Source organism: Eupeodes corollae, chromosome 1 (genome assembly GCF_945859685.1).
Source record: "Eupeodes corollae chromosome 1, idEupCoro1.1, whole genome shotgun sequence".
Taxonomy (NCBI): domain Eukaryota; kingdom Metazoa; phylum Arthropoda; class Insecta; order Diptera; family Syrphidae; genus Eupeodes; species Eupeodes corollae.
The window spans coordinates 77125119-77141275 of record NC_079147.1 but is presented as its reverse complement, the minus strand read 5'-3'; the positions used below and the strand labels follow the sequence as shown (position 1 = coordinate 77141275).

Here is a 16157-nt window from a genome sequence, read left to right as displayed (position 1 = left end):
CAACGATTTCTCACTATCGTCGAGAGCACGCTCCTCTACGCCGTTATCTTCCAAGTGACTTAACCAGGAAAGGTATGCACGATGAACTTATCAACAGCCATCCCGAAATTCGAACTTCGTACCAAAATTTTTGTAAGATCGTGCGTGAAATGAATATCTCGTTTGCGTCGCTTGGACATGAGGAATGTGAGCAATGTGAAAGCCACAAACTGCATATGGCTAGCAAGCATGTGAACAAAAACATGGATATACAGATCAGCGACGAACAAGTCTGTGATATTTGTAAAGATTGGGAAAATCACAATGACCGAGTCAAATTAACAAGAGCAGAGTATCAAAAACACAGCAAACTCGATTCCAATGAAATAGCTCCGGATACACTTGTTGTGTCTGTTGATTTGCAAAAAGTGATTATGCTACCGCGGTTGGAAGGTTTTAAGGCTGTCATCTTTTCGAAGCGCATTATAGCTTTTAACGAAAGTTTTGTGCCACTTGGAGAAAAAAGCAAAGAAATCCCATTTGCTGCAATTTGGCATGAGGGTACTTCCGGACGAAAGAAAGAAGACATTATAAGCACTTTTAACGCTTTCTTTTTGCACCATCGGGATAAATTACACTTAAGTGTATGGGTTGATAATTGCGCGGCTCAAAATAAAAATTGGGCATTATTTTCATATCTTGTAATGATTATCAATTCAGATGAGATATCTGCTACATCAATAACACTAAACTTTTTTGAACCTGGTCACTCGTTCATGTCTGCTGACAGCTTTCACCATCAGGTTGAACTCTCTATGAAACGGAAGGGAAAACTATACGATTTCCAGGATTTCTTCGATTGTGTTCAAGATGCAAACTCTTCAAAGGTTTACGTTAAGCAAATGTCTGTATCGGATTTTTACGACTGGCCCGATTGCTCGTCCTTATACAAAATAAACAAATCCACACCAAGACCGTATTTACACGATATAGCATGCATAAAAGTAGAGAGAGGAAGCAAACATTTGTTCTACAAATTATCCTTTGAGTCGGATTTCATAACACTTAATTTTCTAAAAAATAAATATATGAAGTCAGGATTTTATAGGCCGGCTTCAGTCGTTCGTTCTCAACCAAGAGGAATTGCCATCGAACGAAAAAATGAAATTGAAAAAAATTTGTTTTCTTTGTTTCCTGAAAACCGCAAGCATTTTTGGAATAATCTTCCATTGACCGAAGCTGAACCAACTCTGGATTGAGGTAATTTAAACGAATAAATAAAAATGTAAAACAATAAAACAATATAACAATTATTAATTGCAGGGAGAAATAAGTTCCAGATCAGCAGTATTTTTTTGTTTACGCTTTTTGAATTAAAACTGAATATAAAAATATAAAAATATGAATTTTTTAAATTTTATTTTAATAATGACTTTAAATTTGTGTGTCATAACTCATTAATAAAATATTTGAAATAAATTAATTTAATTTAAATTCTTATTTCATGTTTTATTAAGGATTTTTAATAAAGTATAACGTAAATTGTTGTACATAGGGCCTTTATTTTTTTTTCGTCCAAAGCTAAGAAGCCCTATCTACCTTGTTTTCCAAATGCATACAAATTTTGAGTTTAAAACTATTCCAAAAAATAAAGCAATAAAAAAGCTTTAAGAAAAATATTTTTTGGTATTTTTCACTTTTTACCTTCAGGTCGCGGTTAACGATTTAGTGTTTTCATCATTATCTCGAAATAGTGAAAATGTTAGTTAGGGCCTTTACGAGATTATGGGCAGTATTGTTACTGTTACTTTTAGTGTTTTATTTGTTGCCGCCGATGATAAAACTCTAGTTTCAAAATGTAAGGTTTTTTTGTCTAATATGTTTTTAAATTGATAAATCTAAATATATAATTTTGTAAATACATAATGTATGTAGGTCAGTAACACAAAATCAGCTTCAAATGTGTATCAAATTTATTGATGAGTATCCTTCCTTGGCCAATGGGTATAAACCTAATTTTTTACAAGGGAAAGCGGGCCTTAGTAAGTTCTGGGCCGAATTGGCTGAGATTTTAAATTCGAATGGGCCACCTATGTATGTATGAAAAACATTGCTGGTTAGAGAAAGTAAATATGATTGTGATTGTGTAAATAACTTATTTTATAAATATTTTATGTACATACATAGGTGTGGACTGATTACAAAAAACCGGAGGTGGGCCATTCGAAGAAGTAAAAATTACGGAGGATGAGGAAAAAATAATTGAGTTGACATCAATTCCGAAGGCAGTATTCGGATTGAAGTGCCCTTCTTTTGGAGCTCCAAGCTCAAAACCATCAATAGCCACAACAATTCTATCATTTACACCGGCGTTAGCAGCAACAGCACCATTGACAGCCCCATCTTCCTCGGATTCAAAAATAGTTAAAACAACACAGCATTCCCTAGGAAATGAGCCTGTACAAAAGCCAATAGTTATGTTCTCGTACATTAAAAGTGTTTTCGAAAAATTGTCTCTCATTCGAATGTTTCCATACTAATGAGTCGTGTGCAGATCCACCGTATCTAGCACTAATTGCCATTATTCCCATTTTATGAGCACAAATCTTAAAACAAAACCGATTAATAGATTTTCATATCGTTGTTTCAGTTATACTTACAACATATTACAAGTCTTCTTAAATAAAAATGTGTGCCATCTTTGCAGCCTACAACTACATATAAGTACTTTTCAATGAATAACTATTTGCAATTTATGATTTTTGTCATTATTCGTTCTATATTTAACCTCCTGTTATTGAAAATTTTTGATAAAACCATTGCTTTATTTCGTGCTTTTCGTTTTCCCCAGATAAATTTTATCCACAGGGGACATAATGTTTGTTGTTTCCGAAACTATTTTGAATAATGTGCTTTGTGCAAGACTTACTTACTTACTTAAGGTGGCGCTACAGTCCTGTGTGAACTAGGGCCTCACCCAACAAACTTCTCCATCTGAAGGTCACCTTCCACTTGTGCGCGCCACCTGATTACCACTCAATTGCTTTCTTAGTCCAAAGAAACAGCGGTTAGCAAGAGTTATTCTGCGTTTGATCTCAGCGCTAGTGTTGTAGACGAAGTCCTTGACTACCTCAAAGTTACGTCTGTCGATTGTGACGTTTTGACCAAAACGTCGGTGTTGTATGTCCTTTCTAGACGACAGCATGTACTTTGTTTTGCCCTCATTAACCGTTAAACCCATTTTTGCCGCCTCTGCCTCAATACTCACAAAAGCCCCATTGACATCACGCTGAGTTCTTCCGATTATGTCAATGTCATCAGCATATGCCAGTAATTGGACAGACTTTTGAAAGATAGTGCCTCTAGTGTTGACGTGTGAGCTCTGCACTATTCTTTCAAGCACGATGTTAAAAAAATCGCATGACAGCGCATCACCTTGTCTAAAACCTTTTTTGACATCAAAAGGTTATGTTAAGTTGTTTCCAACCTTTATGGAGCAGCGTGAATTCTCCATGGTCATCCTGCACAAACGGACGAGTTTGGCAGGGATGCCAAAACTAGACATGGCTCTATACAGCTCGTCCCTGTAGATGCTGTCATACGCGGCCTTGAAATCGATGAAAAGATGGTGGGTGTCGATTTGGTGCTCTTGAGTTTTTTCCAGGATCTGCCGTAATGTGAATATTTGATCAACTGTGGACTTTCCTGGTCTAAAACCACACTGATAAGGACCTATCAGGTTGTTGACGATGGGCTTTAGGCGTTCACATATTATGGCAGAGAAGATTTTATAGGCGATGTTAAGTAGACTTATTCCTCTATAGTTGGTGCAGTTTAGAGGGTCTCCTTTTTTCAGGATCGGGCAAACAATACTGAGGTTCCATTCATCGGGCATGTTTTCTTCCGACCATATCTTACAGATAAGTTGGTGCATGCTCCTAACCAACTTATCTCCAGCTGCCTTAAAGAGCTCGGCATTCAAGCCATCTGCCCCAGCGGCTTTATTAGACTTCAACTTAGATATGGCAATCTTTACTTCGTCTAAGTCGGGAGGACGGGATTGTTGGCTTTCGTCGTCTATATTGAATGGATCATCCTGCCTGACAGCGGAATTCAGTTCTTCGTCGCCGCTATACAGTCTGCAGAAGTGGTCCTTCCATATCCTCAGCATTGACTGCTGTTCCACTATGATGTTTCCACTTTCGTCTTTGCAGCCTTCGGTTCTAGGTTTATGTACCTGTGAATTTCGTTTCACCTGTTCATAAAACTTTCGAACCTCATTCCTGCTTTTATACCTCTCAACATCTTCGACCGCACGCTTCTCATGCCCTCTCTTTTTCCTTCTGAGAAGTCGGCGCTCCTCTCGCTTCTTCTGCTCATAGAGCTCACGAGCAGCTCTCGTCCTTTTATGCAGCGCCGCTTTGCGTGCCTGTTGTTTGGCTGCATTTGCCTGCCGACATTCCTCATCAAACCAGGGGTTCCTTGTTGGTGGCTGTTTGAAACCCAGCACATCAAAGGCGGCTTCTCTGATTGCATCTTGGCAATGTTGCCACTGGTTTTCGATACATTGAGTTGGCGGCAGAGAACTTCGAGAGAGGTTACTTGTAACTCGGTCGGAAAAGGATTTGGCGATCTCTGGCGATTGTAGCCGTTCAACGTTGTATCTTCTCCCACCACCTTCCTGTTTTGCCTTGGGTCTGGAAATCCGAAGTGCTACCTTGGCTACAACGAGGTAGTGGTCCGAGTCGATGTTAGCTCCTCGGAAAGTTCGTACATCGAAAATGCTGGAAGCGTGTCTGGCGTCGATCGCAATATGGTCAATCTGGTTGACGGTAGATTGATCCACAAGTTCCTTTGTGGATGTTGAGGTGTGGAAAACGCGTACTGGCTACCATGACGTTTCGCCCCGCAGCAAAATCTATGAGCCTGAATCCATTGTCGGAAGTGTTGTCGTGCAGGCTGTTCTTCCCGATTATTCCACCAATGATGTCTTCCCTTCCTAGCTTGGCATTAAAATCGCCCATGACTATTTTAATATCGTAGCTAGGACACTGCTCATATGTTTTGTCTAAGCGCTCGAAGAACATATCTTTGGTGTTGTCGTCTTTCTCTTCTGTGGGGCGTGCGCGCATATCAGGCTAATTTTGCCAAATTTAGCCTTGATGCGTATGGTCATGAGGCGCTCATTGATGCACCTATAGCTCAAGACTTCTTGCCTAAGTCTGGCTCCAATGACCAAATAAGCGCTGTTAGTTTTCGTGGTAGCAGTCACCATAGTAAATATCGCAGTTTTTCATCCTCTTTTTGCCCGGCCCATCCCTTCGTATTTCCTGGATGGCGGTGATATCTGCTTTATATCGTTCTAGGGCCTCCGCTAATTCTTCGGCCGCACGTGGTTTGTAAAGGGACCTAACATTCCACGTGCATATCCGAAGATCGTTGTCCTTTATTCGTTTGCGTTGGTTGTCAACAATAAATCCGTCCGTATCCGAGGCTTGTTGGTGCTTCGCAACAATGAAAGCTTTTCCATGGCCAGGAAGTCAACCCGACGCACAACCCTTTACCTGGAGGGCCAGATCCTAAGTATAACTCCAAGGATGGGGAGCCGGATAAAACCGCTCCTTACAGGCCTGGGCTCCGAATAAGTCGAAGAAGCCCTATAAGGTGTTCACTAAGTAGTTCAACCTTACTGGAACTGTAGACGCCACCGTTGATTCCATCTCAGGAATTCCTCCGCTGCCGTCTGGATAAGGAGAGGTGCCTTAGTGGAAACACCTCTCCCCACCTCTCTCGTTTGCTGCCCCCAACAACTTTCCACTGGGGTTGGAAACCAATCTCCAGTTGAGGTACTAGGCACCCGATGTTCACCACGTGGAGGTGAGAGTAGGAGTTGATAGACAGAGGTTGGTTTTAAGAAAAACCTGTGGACGCTTGTGTCCTCTTGAATGCAAATGTCTACCATTTGAACATCGCTTTGTGCAAGAGCGAGTCCAAAATCCTTGCCTGTCAACCATTGGTACCCACCGCCATCCAAAGTCTCAATAGTTATAGCAAATCTTAATATTGAAGGTATGTATGTATGAACGACAATCGTCTGGCAAATTTATTGTTTCCAGTATCATTGGGCGCATTCACAAGGATAGTCAAAATTCAACTAGCTTTGTGAATGCAAAACTACACTGCAAAGCTAGTCAATCTGAAACTGTCATATTATTGACAAATGCAAATACATATATAAAATAAGAAACATTTTTGATTTAATAACTTAAACTTATCTTTTGTGTTTTTCAATTCAATAAAATAAAATTTAAGACACAATTTGAATGATTTATATTTGTATTTAAATACTGAACTATTTATTTATTTTAAGTTGAATTCGTGTGTTTCCACCGAGCAGCTGATTGTGAAACGTCAAAATCATTCTCCACTAACTTTGTAGCCGAATTTTTTACACTACGTCGGAGGGGCAATTTCAACTAGGTACTTTTGTAGTTAGATTTAGCCAATCAGAATCCCTTGACTACGTAGCCACTAGCTTTGTGAATGCGACCATTATAAAGGCCTCTTTTGAAATTCTAAAACGTTGAACAAAACTATAATGTTGTTAAATTATTTTACAATAAGTAATATGTAAAATTGTACATATTTTCGTTTGTATGTAAAATAAAATGCTTACATATGGGTTGGAACAGAAAGAGGGTCTGATTCATATTCATCTCTCAATTGTCTTCGTAAACGTAAATAGATTTTCGTCCGAATATAAGAATTTATTTTTTATTTTTTTTTAAATATTTCTTAACACGATCACAAAAAGATGCAATTATTAGTTAGTCTTGTTTTAAGAAGTTTAAAAGTAGGATTCTAATGAAACGTGGCCATCAAGTGCTACAAGCAAAAAGAATCTATATAGTTGCTTTTGAAAATACCAACAAAAATTACCGGCTGTACAATCGAAACTTCATTTTGTATACATATGTACCATAAATTTTGGTCACTGAATTTAATTTTGGAATTTTAAAAACTTTGCTGGAAATCGTTTTGGTTCGAATCTCAAACAAATATTTCAGGTATTTTGTACCTACAACTGGTCGTAGTGGAAAATTTTAAGACTTACATGATTCGGAGATGGTTTGATTTGAAGATACCAAATGCTTTGGAATAGTAGTAAATTGTCTGTAGCAACTTCTATGATAACCACTTACACTATCTATTTCAGTTGGAAGGTTTACATTGGCAAATTTATATTTAAAAGTTTGTCGTAAACTTAGAATAGTATGGCATTTTTGTAAGGTAGTTTCACTAAACAAATTAATTTTTCCACATTGATTTGGGCTATTAATGTGTATACAACACTTAATAGTCATGCCTTGCAATTTATTAGCTACCACTAATGTTAGCGACATCTGCATTGTCGCAGCAAGTTTACCCAATACTTCGAAGACAACCCTGACCTTTATTGCAGTTGTTGCAATTTGCAATGTGCAAAACTCAACTTAACCTATCCGAAATCTGAATAGAAAAGACTAGATATTGAAATATTTAAACACCTTTCTTTTTGTAAAATTATTTTACAGTAAAATATTAAAATACAAATTGTAAACCAAGGTAATATAATATGAAAACACATTATAAAAATATGTACATAAATAAACTAAATAAATTTCAGAATTTTTAAGCCGCTATATAAAAAAAAAGCATTTCTTTTGCGACTATAAAAGCTTGGCTTTCGTCTTAACATTTCTTAAAAATTCTTGACTGATTATACAAGTTATGTCGAGCAAATCTGCTCCAAAATCAACATCAACGCCAAATGCTGGTATTAGTTATAAGCTCTGCCGTGAGCCCGACATTCCTGAAATGGTAGCTTGCGACAAATGCTCCACATATGGTTTCATTTCCAATGCGTCAACGTCGGTTCTTCTGTAAACGACAGAAGTTGGGTATGCGAAGCCTGTCAAAGGTCATCAAGCCACCATTCACCTGCTCGTTCCATCATCTCCACTGTGGCGTCCAAGGAAACATCCAAATCCCGGAAAAGAAGAGATCTTCTCTTGAAAAGACTCGAAGAAGAAAAAGTCCTTCGAGAAGCAAACTTGCAAAAGTACTTAACAGATAAGTACAAAATTCTCGAAGAACTAAGCAGTTCAGATGAAGAAAACATCCAAGGTAAGTCGGTAGATCGTAGCCAATTAACAGAAAAATGGATCCAAGATACCCCAGCTAATATCCCAGTCTCTGGTGCAGCTAACACCCTTGCTAAAGAAAAAATACAACCAAAACCTGTTATCCTTCCTCAAAAGCAGCCCAACCCAAGCAACCTTGTTCCATTACAAGTAGAAAACCCTACACCAAGTGGTCAAATTCACCCTACTTATTCCGAACCTCAACAAAATACGCTTTTACCGTCTCAGTTAGCGACTCGACAAGTGATATCAAAGGACCTGCCACTCGTCCATGGACATCCTGAGGAGTGTTCCTTTCAGCACAGCACCAACCTCGCCAATTATACTCACGCCGAAAACTTAATGCGCCTGCAAAAATGCCTACGTGGCAGTGCACTTGAGACAGTAAAGCTGATAAAATGGAAACGCTTATAGAATATGCGCTCGCGATCCAAAATGTGTGCGCCGTAATGGAAGCTGCTTGTACCGTCACAACGCCAATCGTGCGCACAGACAAACTGGAACGACGTAGTAATCACTTCTTCACTCACGACGTAGTCAAAGCACCTACATAAAACATAGATCGTGAAAGTAGCACGAGAAAATGTTACGTCTGTAACGATTTCAATCGATTGGATTTCTGCTACGAATTCAAACGATATGGACGTTCTGAAAGATGGAATGCCGTAAAAAAGAACAATTTATGTCACACGTGCTTAAAAAAACACCCTCACGCGCGATGTCGATCACGCTATTGTGTGGAGTGGACGGATGCACAAGAAAACATCACAAGCTTTTACATAATTCAGCTGCTGATAGTACTCCCCCCAGGATGCAAATTGGCTCAACTTTAGGATGCCATTACAACCGCTGCGACGATAATATACAAAACAATATCCTTTTTAGAATGATTCCAGTGAAGCTTTATGGAATCAATAAAACGTGTAACACTTTTGCTTTCCTGGACGGAGGCTCATCCCTGAAGTTGATTGACGATGAACTCGCTTGTGACCTGAACCTTGCAGGGAGGTCCGAAAATCTTTGTTTAAGGTGGACTTCCGAAAACTCACGTATCGTCACATTGGGCATATCAGGTTCCTCTGAAGGATGCCAGAGATTCACCCTCCACAACGTTCGCACCGTAAACAATTTAGGGCTACCAAAACAATCCGTATCGAGTCATATTATGCAAAATCGTTATTCGTACATGAAAGGTTTGCCTATTCCTTCGTATGACATGGCTCAACCAAGAATTCTTATTGGAGCGGACAATTGGAAACTTGGCGTATCAATGAGAGTGTTTGAAGGCAACTGGTCCGAACCAATGGTGACTAAAACGCGCCTAGGTTAGTGTGTTCATGGTCCTGAAAAAGATATACAAACAAATTTTAAATACACTGAATTTGCATTGAATATATTTCAAAACCAGAATGATACAGAACTTCATCAACTTGTAGAAAACTTCTTTTCAATTGAAAACATCGGTGTACGCATTCCAACGCTTCAAATGGTATCCACAGAAGAAAAAAAGGCCATCAGAATTCTTGAAGAAACGTGTGTTCGTATCGAAAAAAAATATGAAGTCGGTCTTCTTTGGAAGTACGATAAATTCAATTTGCCTGACATCTATTCCATGGCGTTTAATCGTTTTCAAATACTAGATCGAAAAATTCAAAAGGATGTTCGGCTGAGTGAAAATTTAAATGAGCAGATTTTGAATTTAGTAAGCAAAGGTTATGCAAAAAAATTGTCCGATGATGAGTTAAAAGTGAATCGCCGTGTTTGGTACTTACCAATTTTTATAGTGAGAAATCCAAATAAACCATCAAAGGTAGAAGAAAAGCGAAGAAATCTAGGAAAAAGTGAAAATATTTTAAAGCAAAGAAATCCTGAAATGCAGTCCTGGGGCAAACTTCACGATTTTGTTTTATCGTCAGACGCAATCAAAAAAACACAAATGCTTCTTTTTCGGCAAGCTCAATCAGAAGTTTATTTTGAGGAAATACAAAATCTAAAACACCGAACTATGAGAAAAACGTGACCTTTTTCCAGTAGCAGCCCCCTCAGAAAACTCTCGGCGTTTTTGGACGAAAACGGAGTATTGAGAATGCAAGGACGCACTGCTTTCGCCGACTTCGTAAATATAGACTGTAAAACACCAATTATTTTACCTAAGACGCATTGCATAACTAGCTTGGTAGTTGACGATTACCACCGAAAATATCATCATCTCAATCATGAAACGGCCTTGAACGAAATACGTCAAAAATTTCATATTTCGGAGCTGAGAGTATTGCTTAAGTCTGTAAGACGAGACTGCCAAGCTTGTAAGATTCAGAATGCTCGTCCTCAAGTTCCTGAAATGGCCAAATTACCAAAGGCTAGATTATCAGCGTTTTGAAGGCCTTTTACATTCGTTGGGGTGGATTTCTTTGGACCGATTATAGTGACGGTAGGAAGACGAAATGAGAAAAGATGGGGTGCATTATTCACCTGCCTAACTATTCGAGCAGTGCATGTAGAAATAGCTCATAGTTTGACTACAGATTCATTTATCATGTGTCTACGGAATTTTATGGCTCGTCGTGGGACACCTTTGGAGATATATAGGACAATGGTACCAATTTCCGAGGCGCAAAAAAGGTGTTGAAAGATGAATTAAAACAGGTTGACTTGGGTCGGGTGGCTGATGAGTTCGTGACAGCAGAATTAAAATGGAATTTCAATCCACCGACCACTCCTCACATGGGTGGTGCATGGGAAAGGCTCGTACGATCAATAAAAACCGTACTTTACAAAATTCTTTCTTCGAGAAAAGTTGGAGACGAAAGCTTGCGATGTGCACTTATTGAGGTTGAGAATATTATAAATTCCAGACCTTTAACATTTGTTTCCTTAGGTGTGACTGATGATGAAGCGCTAACCCCAAACCATTTCCTTCTCGGTAGTTTAAATGGATTGAAAATGCCTTGTGATCCGGTAAATTTGGATTTGCGAAAGAGTTGGAAACAATCACAAATGTTAGCTGATATTTTTTGGAAGAAATAGGTTAAAGCGTTCCTACCAACACTCAATAAGAGATCAAAAGAGCTGTTGGCCAAAAGGACGAGTAGCTGATGTTGTTACCGCAAAGGACGGACAGGTACGCCGAGCAAAGGTTCAAACGGAGCATGGTGTGTACGAGCGGCCTTCGGTGAAGTTAGCAGTTCTAGACATTGCTGGCAGGGAACAAGAGAGTAAGCCAGATACGGGTTGGAGTCAGCTTACTGGGGGCGGTATGTTAGCGACATCTGCACTGTCGCAGTAAGTTTACCCAATACTTCGAAGGCAACCCTGACCTTGATTGCAGTTGTTGCAATTTGCAATGTGCAAAACTCAACTTATATAAACCTATACAAAGTTTAAAACTCATATCAAAAATCATTATTTTATTGAATGATTAAATAATAAAGTATGACTTATAAAATTCGAGTACTAAATTTTTGTAATCTTGAATTGTTTATGTTGTTTTTTTAGTAATAACTAATGACAAAGTGCTTTCAAAAAGTGTTAAAATGGGTTTTGGACACACATTTTTAGAATCAGGGGAATTCGTCTGATATTTTGATATACGATTGCTTTGGTTATGGTTAATAGAAAAAAAGTTATTTAGGATTTAATTTGCAAAATTCTGATAAAAAGTGTTAAAATGCGTCTGGCAAGGGGAGGGCTGAAAGCAAAACGTCTTGGACACACTTTTTTGACATCGGGGCACCATCCCCTATTGATTATATATCCATTTAAGTGGTTATCACTTCGGCCCCAAAATAAAAAAAATAAATAACCATTTTCGAACGCCCAGACGGTTGAATTTGGCATAATGTTGCGTATATCTACACATACATGTATATATATTTTAGTTATTACTCCACTCTAAAAATTTGCTGATGGCCCTTAGACTATTAGTAAATTATTAAATTCTAAGTGACCAAATTGAAACAATCAAAAGAATATAATATATTTATGGATGTGGACTTCCTAGAGTTTAAGAATGTAATGTGTGCATAAAAAAGAAATCTCAATAAATAGTACTACTGCTTAAGTAATCACAAAATCATTGAAAACATTTTACAAGCACTCTTTAATCATAATTTAAATCAAAATTCTTATATTTTCACAAAATAAACTTGCATTTTAGTGAATATAAATCATGGCTAGTGTGCACCAGGCTTAACTTATTTCATTGAATTCATCATCTATTGTGAACTAATGCTGAATTGCAGCCAACTGAATTGACAATTGTCAAAAATATGACAGTTCATTACATCTCCGAACGAGCCATACATTTTGATTTTTGTTTTGTTTACTTCGAGAATTTCTTCCAAAAAACATCTTTTCAAATAAAAATCTTGAAAAATGAGTAAAACTCATAACGCCACAAACAATGGTGAGTTGTAAAAATACTTCTTCAATGTTTTTAACTTAACTGCTCCATTTCCAGACGACATCGTTGACAACCTAGTCACACAAATCCAAGCAAATGAATTAAGAAAATGTAAGGTCAAACTTAACTACCTCGACGCATTGACTCCTAAAAAACGAAGGAAACCAAACCCACCTAAAAACTATGAATTCTTCGAAGTGACCATACCATCTATGACGCTTGACGATTTTCGTCATCATTTTCGGATGACTCGCAGCTGCTGTGAGGACATAATGACGAGGGTTGGAAATAGAATTCGTGTTTTTAATATACAAAAGAAATTCCTCTTCACCGTTTGGATGCTGACAACCCGTGAAAGTTTCGGTGCTGTTGGCACTCGATTCGGTTTGTCCAAGGGTCCGTCGCATCAGTACTTTCGTGATATAATGGATGGCTTGATTGTTCTCTTTAAGGAATACGTAGCATGGCCAAGTGTAGTGGAACTATCACATATTGAACAGGTAATGAAAATGTTTTGTAATGATAGTTTGTTTTTAAAATGTACTTCTATTTTTAAGGGTTTCAAGCCCAAGTCGGGTGGCTACGTGCCTGGAATTGTTGGCGCCATCGATAGTTGCCATTTACTCATCAAGAAACCATCTCGATACTCAATCTATTGCAATCCCAAGCAGACTCATTCAATTATTCTCCAAGGTTAAAAAAAAAGACGAAACAAATTTCCTTCAAATTTACTTATAAATTTATGTTTCCTCTTTTTAAAGGCGTCTGCGATCATCAGAAAATATTTACAGACATATACGTTGGTGCCCCAGGTTGTTTGACCCCTGAAAGAGTGTACAACAACAGTCCACTTTCAAAGCTTATCAAAGAACTCATCCCGGAGGACTATCACATCGTCGGAAACATCTTCATACCACAAAAACAAAACTTAATTGTACCTTTCCCTGATCAGGACACCCTAAATCAACCCCAGAAAGTCTTTAACGAGTGTTTAGCAGCAGCTAATATGACAATCCTACAAGCGTTTCAACTGCTACTGGCCCGCTTTCGCAGATTAACATTCCTGGACACGGCTAATCCCGAAATGGCCAATAAAATGATCTGCAGCTGCGTTATTTTGCACAATCATATTCTCATGCATGATCTGGATGAGAATCCAGAAGAATTTCTCAATGAATGGCCAGAACTTTATATGAATGAGGATCCTTCGGGAGTCATTGCCAGCGATGATGACGCTGACGGATTAGCTAAGAGGGATTATTTGGTATCGTTGTTGGAGTTTATTTAAAATAAAATATAAGATTGCCTAGTCTAGTTTTTTTTTCTCAAAATTTCGCTAATGGTTCTTGCTTCAAGCTCAACAAATTCTATGGAGCAGGGGCTAAGAAATAAGATACAAAAGATGAAAACAAAAAGATTAAGTTTTAGGGATTTATTTGTTTGGATCAAAACTCTTTCCGTTTGGCTCTGGCTATCAAATAGGACAACTTTTTTCTATTGAATTCAATCTTTTTCTGCCGAAGGCGATTTGACTCCTTGAGCTGGAGGAGCAGTTGTTCCGTGGCAATGGTCCGTCGCTCTTCGAGAGCGAGCATTCTTTGAGCAAACTCTAAGTCGTCTGCAATGTCATTCGCCGTCGTGGTCGTCTTTGTACTTTGGTCTGCTTCCGTTCCCAAATCTTCCTCGGTTCTTGTTTCATCGTCTTCGATGAGAGAATCGAAATCTCCGGGAGAAAATGAGTCTCGTCTATTGTTATCGCTCTCATAAGCATCTGGCGCTGGAACATGGTAATGTTCAATAGGTTCCGGCTTACATCGAATGGGACGATACTTTGCTGTTGATGTGGGATTCCCATCCAAATTTGATGTTTCTTCAGGAGGCTCTACTTTAGTGGTCGAAAATCTTTGTCTCCTGCATCTCCGGCGAACAACAGTGTTGTCCATTTTGCTTGCCTTGCGACCTGATTTTTTCCGAGCCACTTTGCTTTCTTTGAATCCGTTGTAGAGCTTGTCCAATTCTTCAAAATAAGGCCAGCGAGTTCGACCATTTCGTATGGTAGTTTTTTTTCGCACCGATTGGGCCGATATATGATAGCAGGTCTTTAAGTTCTTGAGTTTTCGATCGAGAGCAGCCAATTTGAATGTATAGCCCTTGGCTTGCATTTCGTTTTGAATATCAATGAAAATATCACGACGACGGTGTGCGGGATCCCAGAATCGGTCCTTTTTCTGAACGCATATTTTCAAGAAATCCAGAACGACTGCATGATTCCAGGTTGTTTCTTTAACTTCTTCCTCTTGGGATTCCATAGAAGGCTTTGCATCTTCTTGTTGAGGTGAATCTCCAGCTAATTTTCCATTATCTTCTCTCGCACCCTGTGTCATTGGGAGAGCAGACTTTGGCAGAGGCAGGGCTGGATAGAGAGATGCCATTGTCGGTGCATCTTCGATGTGCAATTCCTCGGCAAAGATTTCCATCATTTTATCAAAGTATGGCCAATCCGCGGAGGCACGACTGTTGTTTTGGCACAGGGTATCAAAGTGTCTCTTTAAATAATGATATTTCCTCTCCAGAGTTCGTATACTAAAGAATAGTCCACATTGCGCTATCAGGAGGTCACGGATCTCGCCGAAAAATCTGTTGCAACGATGTCTAGGGTCGTGTAGTTCTTTTTTCTTTTTAATTATTTCATCGAGAAGGTAGTTAACAGCTTGATCGGTCATTTCAGATTCTGCTTCGGTGGCTAGAGAATCAAATATTGTTTGAGTTGTTTTGAATCGTGAGATACAAACAAATGAGGATATATTCTTACCAGTAACAATGATATCATCAAAATCAGTTTTGAAGCTAAGCAAATCATGAGGTAAATCTGTCATTTCGTTCATTTTCTTAAGTTTAAAATGTTTTACTTGTTGATTATAAAATTGTGTTAATATTTTTAATAATTCCAAAAAGGAGTTCTTTCGTTTGGCGTTTATTTTTATTTTTGTTACTCTGACTTCTGACAGGAGTGACATCTGTCATAACATTAGCTTTGTAAAGTTCTAGCAGTTTTAAATTCAAGCAGATTTAATGTCAGTCAAGTTAGCATTACCATTTTAGAATTTTAGGAAACTAACAATTGGGTTGGAATTGTCTATTGTTTATATATTTTTTATAAAACTATCATGAAGATGAACGAAGGACTCGATATTTGAGGGGCGTGGAGATGATTGAATAGGGGGGTTTACATGGACGAGCATGCTTGACAATATGGCTCAACAACCATCGAAGATTGATCAACAAGTACTTGACCAACGTGCTAGATGGATTTCAAAAATTTAAAGATAAAGCTAATATAAGGAAATAGAGCTTAGGGGCCGGTTATAGCTGTCAGTAAAATCCATCAGTAAAATTTGAAACAGGAGGAAACTGAAATGATAATGAGCGTTTATAACAATCAATAAATGTACGTCATTAAATTAATTGTCACTTCGAGCCTTCAAGCCTCAGACAATTTTCCAATTGCTTTCATCAGTCAAATTTTTAATGATGTGATCGGAACAGTAAAAAATTGGAACACCAACAGCTTTGTATATATATTTGAATAGTAC

At 38.3% G+C, this 16157-nt stretch overlaps 2 protein-coding genes across 2 annotated transcripts; one reads left to right on the top strand and one right to left on the bottom strand.

The window, feature by feature from the left end:
• Window positions 1–12335: 12335 nt before the first annotated feature.
• Window positions 12336–13873, top strand: LOC129941600 (putative nuclease HARBI1). Its single transcript, XM_056050272.1, has 4 exons — window positions 12336–12567; window positions 12622–13064; window positions 13122–13257; window positions 13326–13873. The coding sequence occupies exons 1-4, from the start codon at window positions 12537–12539 to the stop codon at window positions 13850–13852; spliced, it is 1137 nt and encodes a 378-aa protein (XP_055906247.1). The 5' UTR covers window positions 12336–12536; the 3' UTR covers window positions 13853–13873.
• Window positions 13874–13981: 108 nt separating this feature from the next.
• Window positions 13982–15547, bottom strand: LOC129941599 (uncharacterized). The gene is made up of 2 exons (XM_056050271.1): window positions 15377–15547; window positions 13982–15307 (listed from the first exon to the last, which is right to left on the bottom strand). The coding sequence occupies exons 1-2, from the start codon at window positions 15447–15449 to the stop codon at window positions 14010–14012; spliced, it is 1371 nt and encodes a 456-aa protein (XP_055906246.1). The 5' UTR covers window positions 15450–15547; the 3' UTR covers window positions 13982–14009.
• Between the last annotated feature and the right edge of the window lie 610 nt (window positions 15548–16157).

Excerpts from the sequence above, each read along its gene's own strand:
- LOC129941600 (XM_056050272.1), top strand. The coding sequence starts at position 12,537 with ATGAGTAAAACTCATAACGCCACAAACAATG. Across the intron at positions 12,568-12,621 it reads TCATAACGCCACAAACAATG|ACGACATCGTTGACAACCTA; the intron begins GTGAGTTGTAAA and ends CTCCATTTCCAG. Across the intron at positions 13,258-13,325 it reads TCATTCAATTATTCTCCAAG|GCGTCTGCGATCATCAGAAA; the intron begins GTTAAAAAAAAA and ends CTCTTTTTAAAG.
- LOC129941599 (XM_056050271.1), bottom strand. The coding sequence starts at position 15,449 with ATGAACGAAATGACAGATTTACCTCATGATTTGCTTAGCTTCAAAACT. Across the intron at positions 15,308-15,376 it reads TGATGATATCATTGTTACTG|CCACCGAAGCAGAATCTGAA; the intron begins GTAAGAATATAT and ends TTGATTCTCTAG.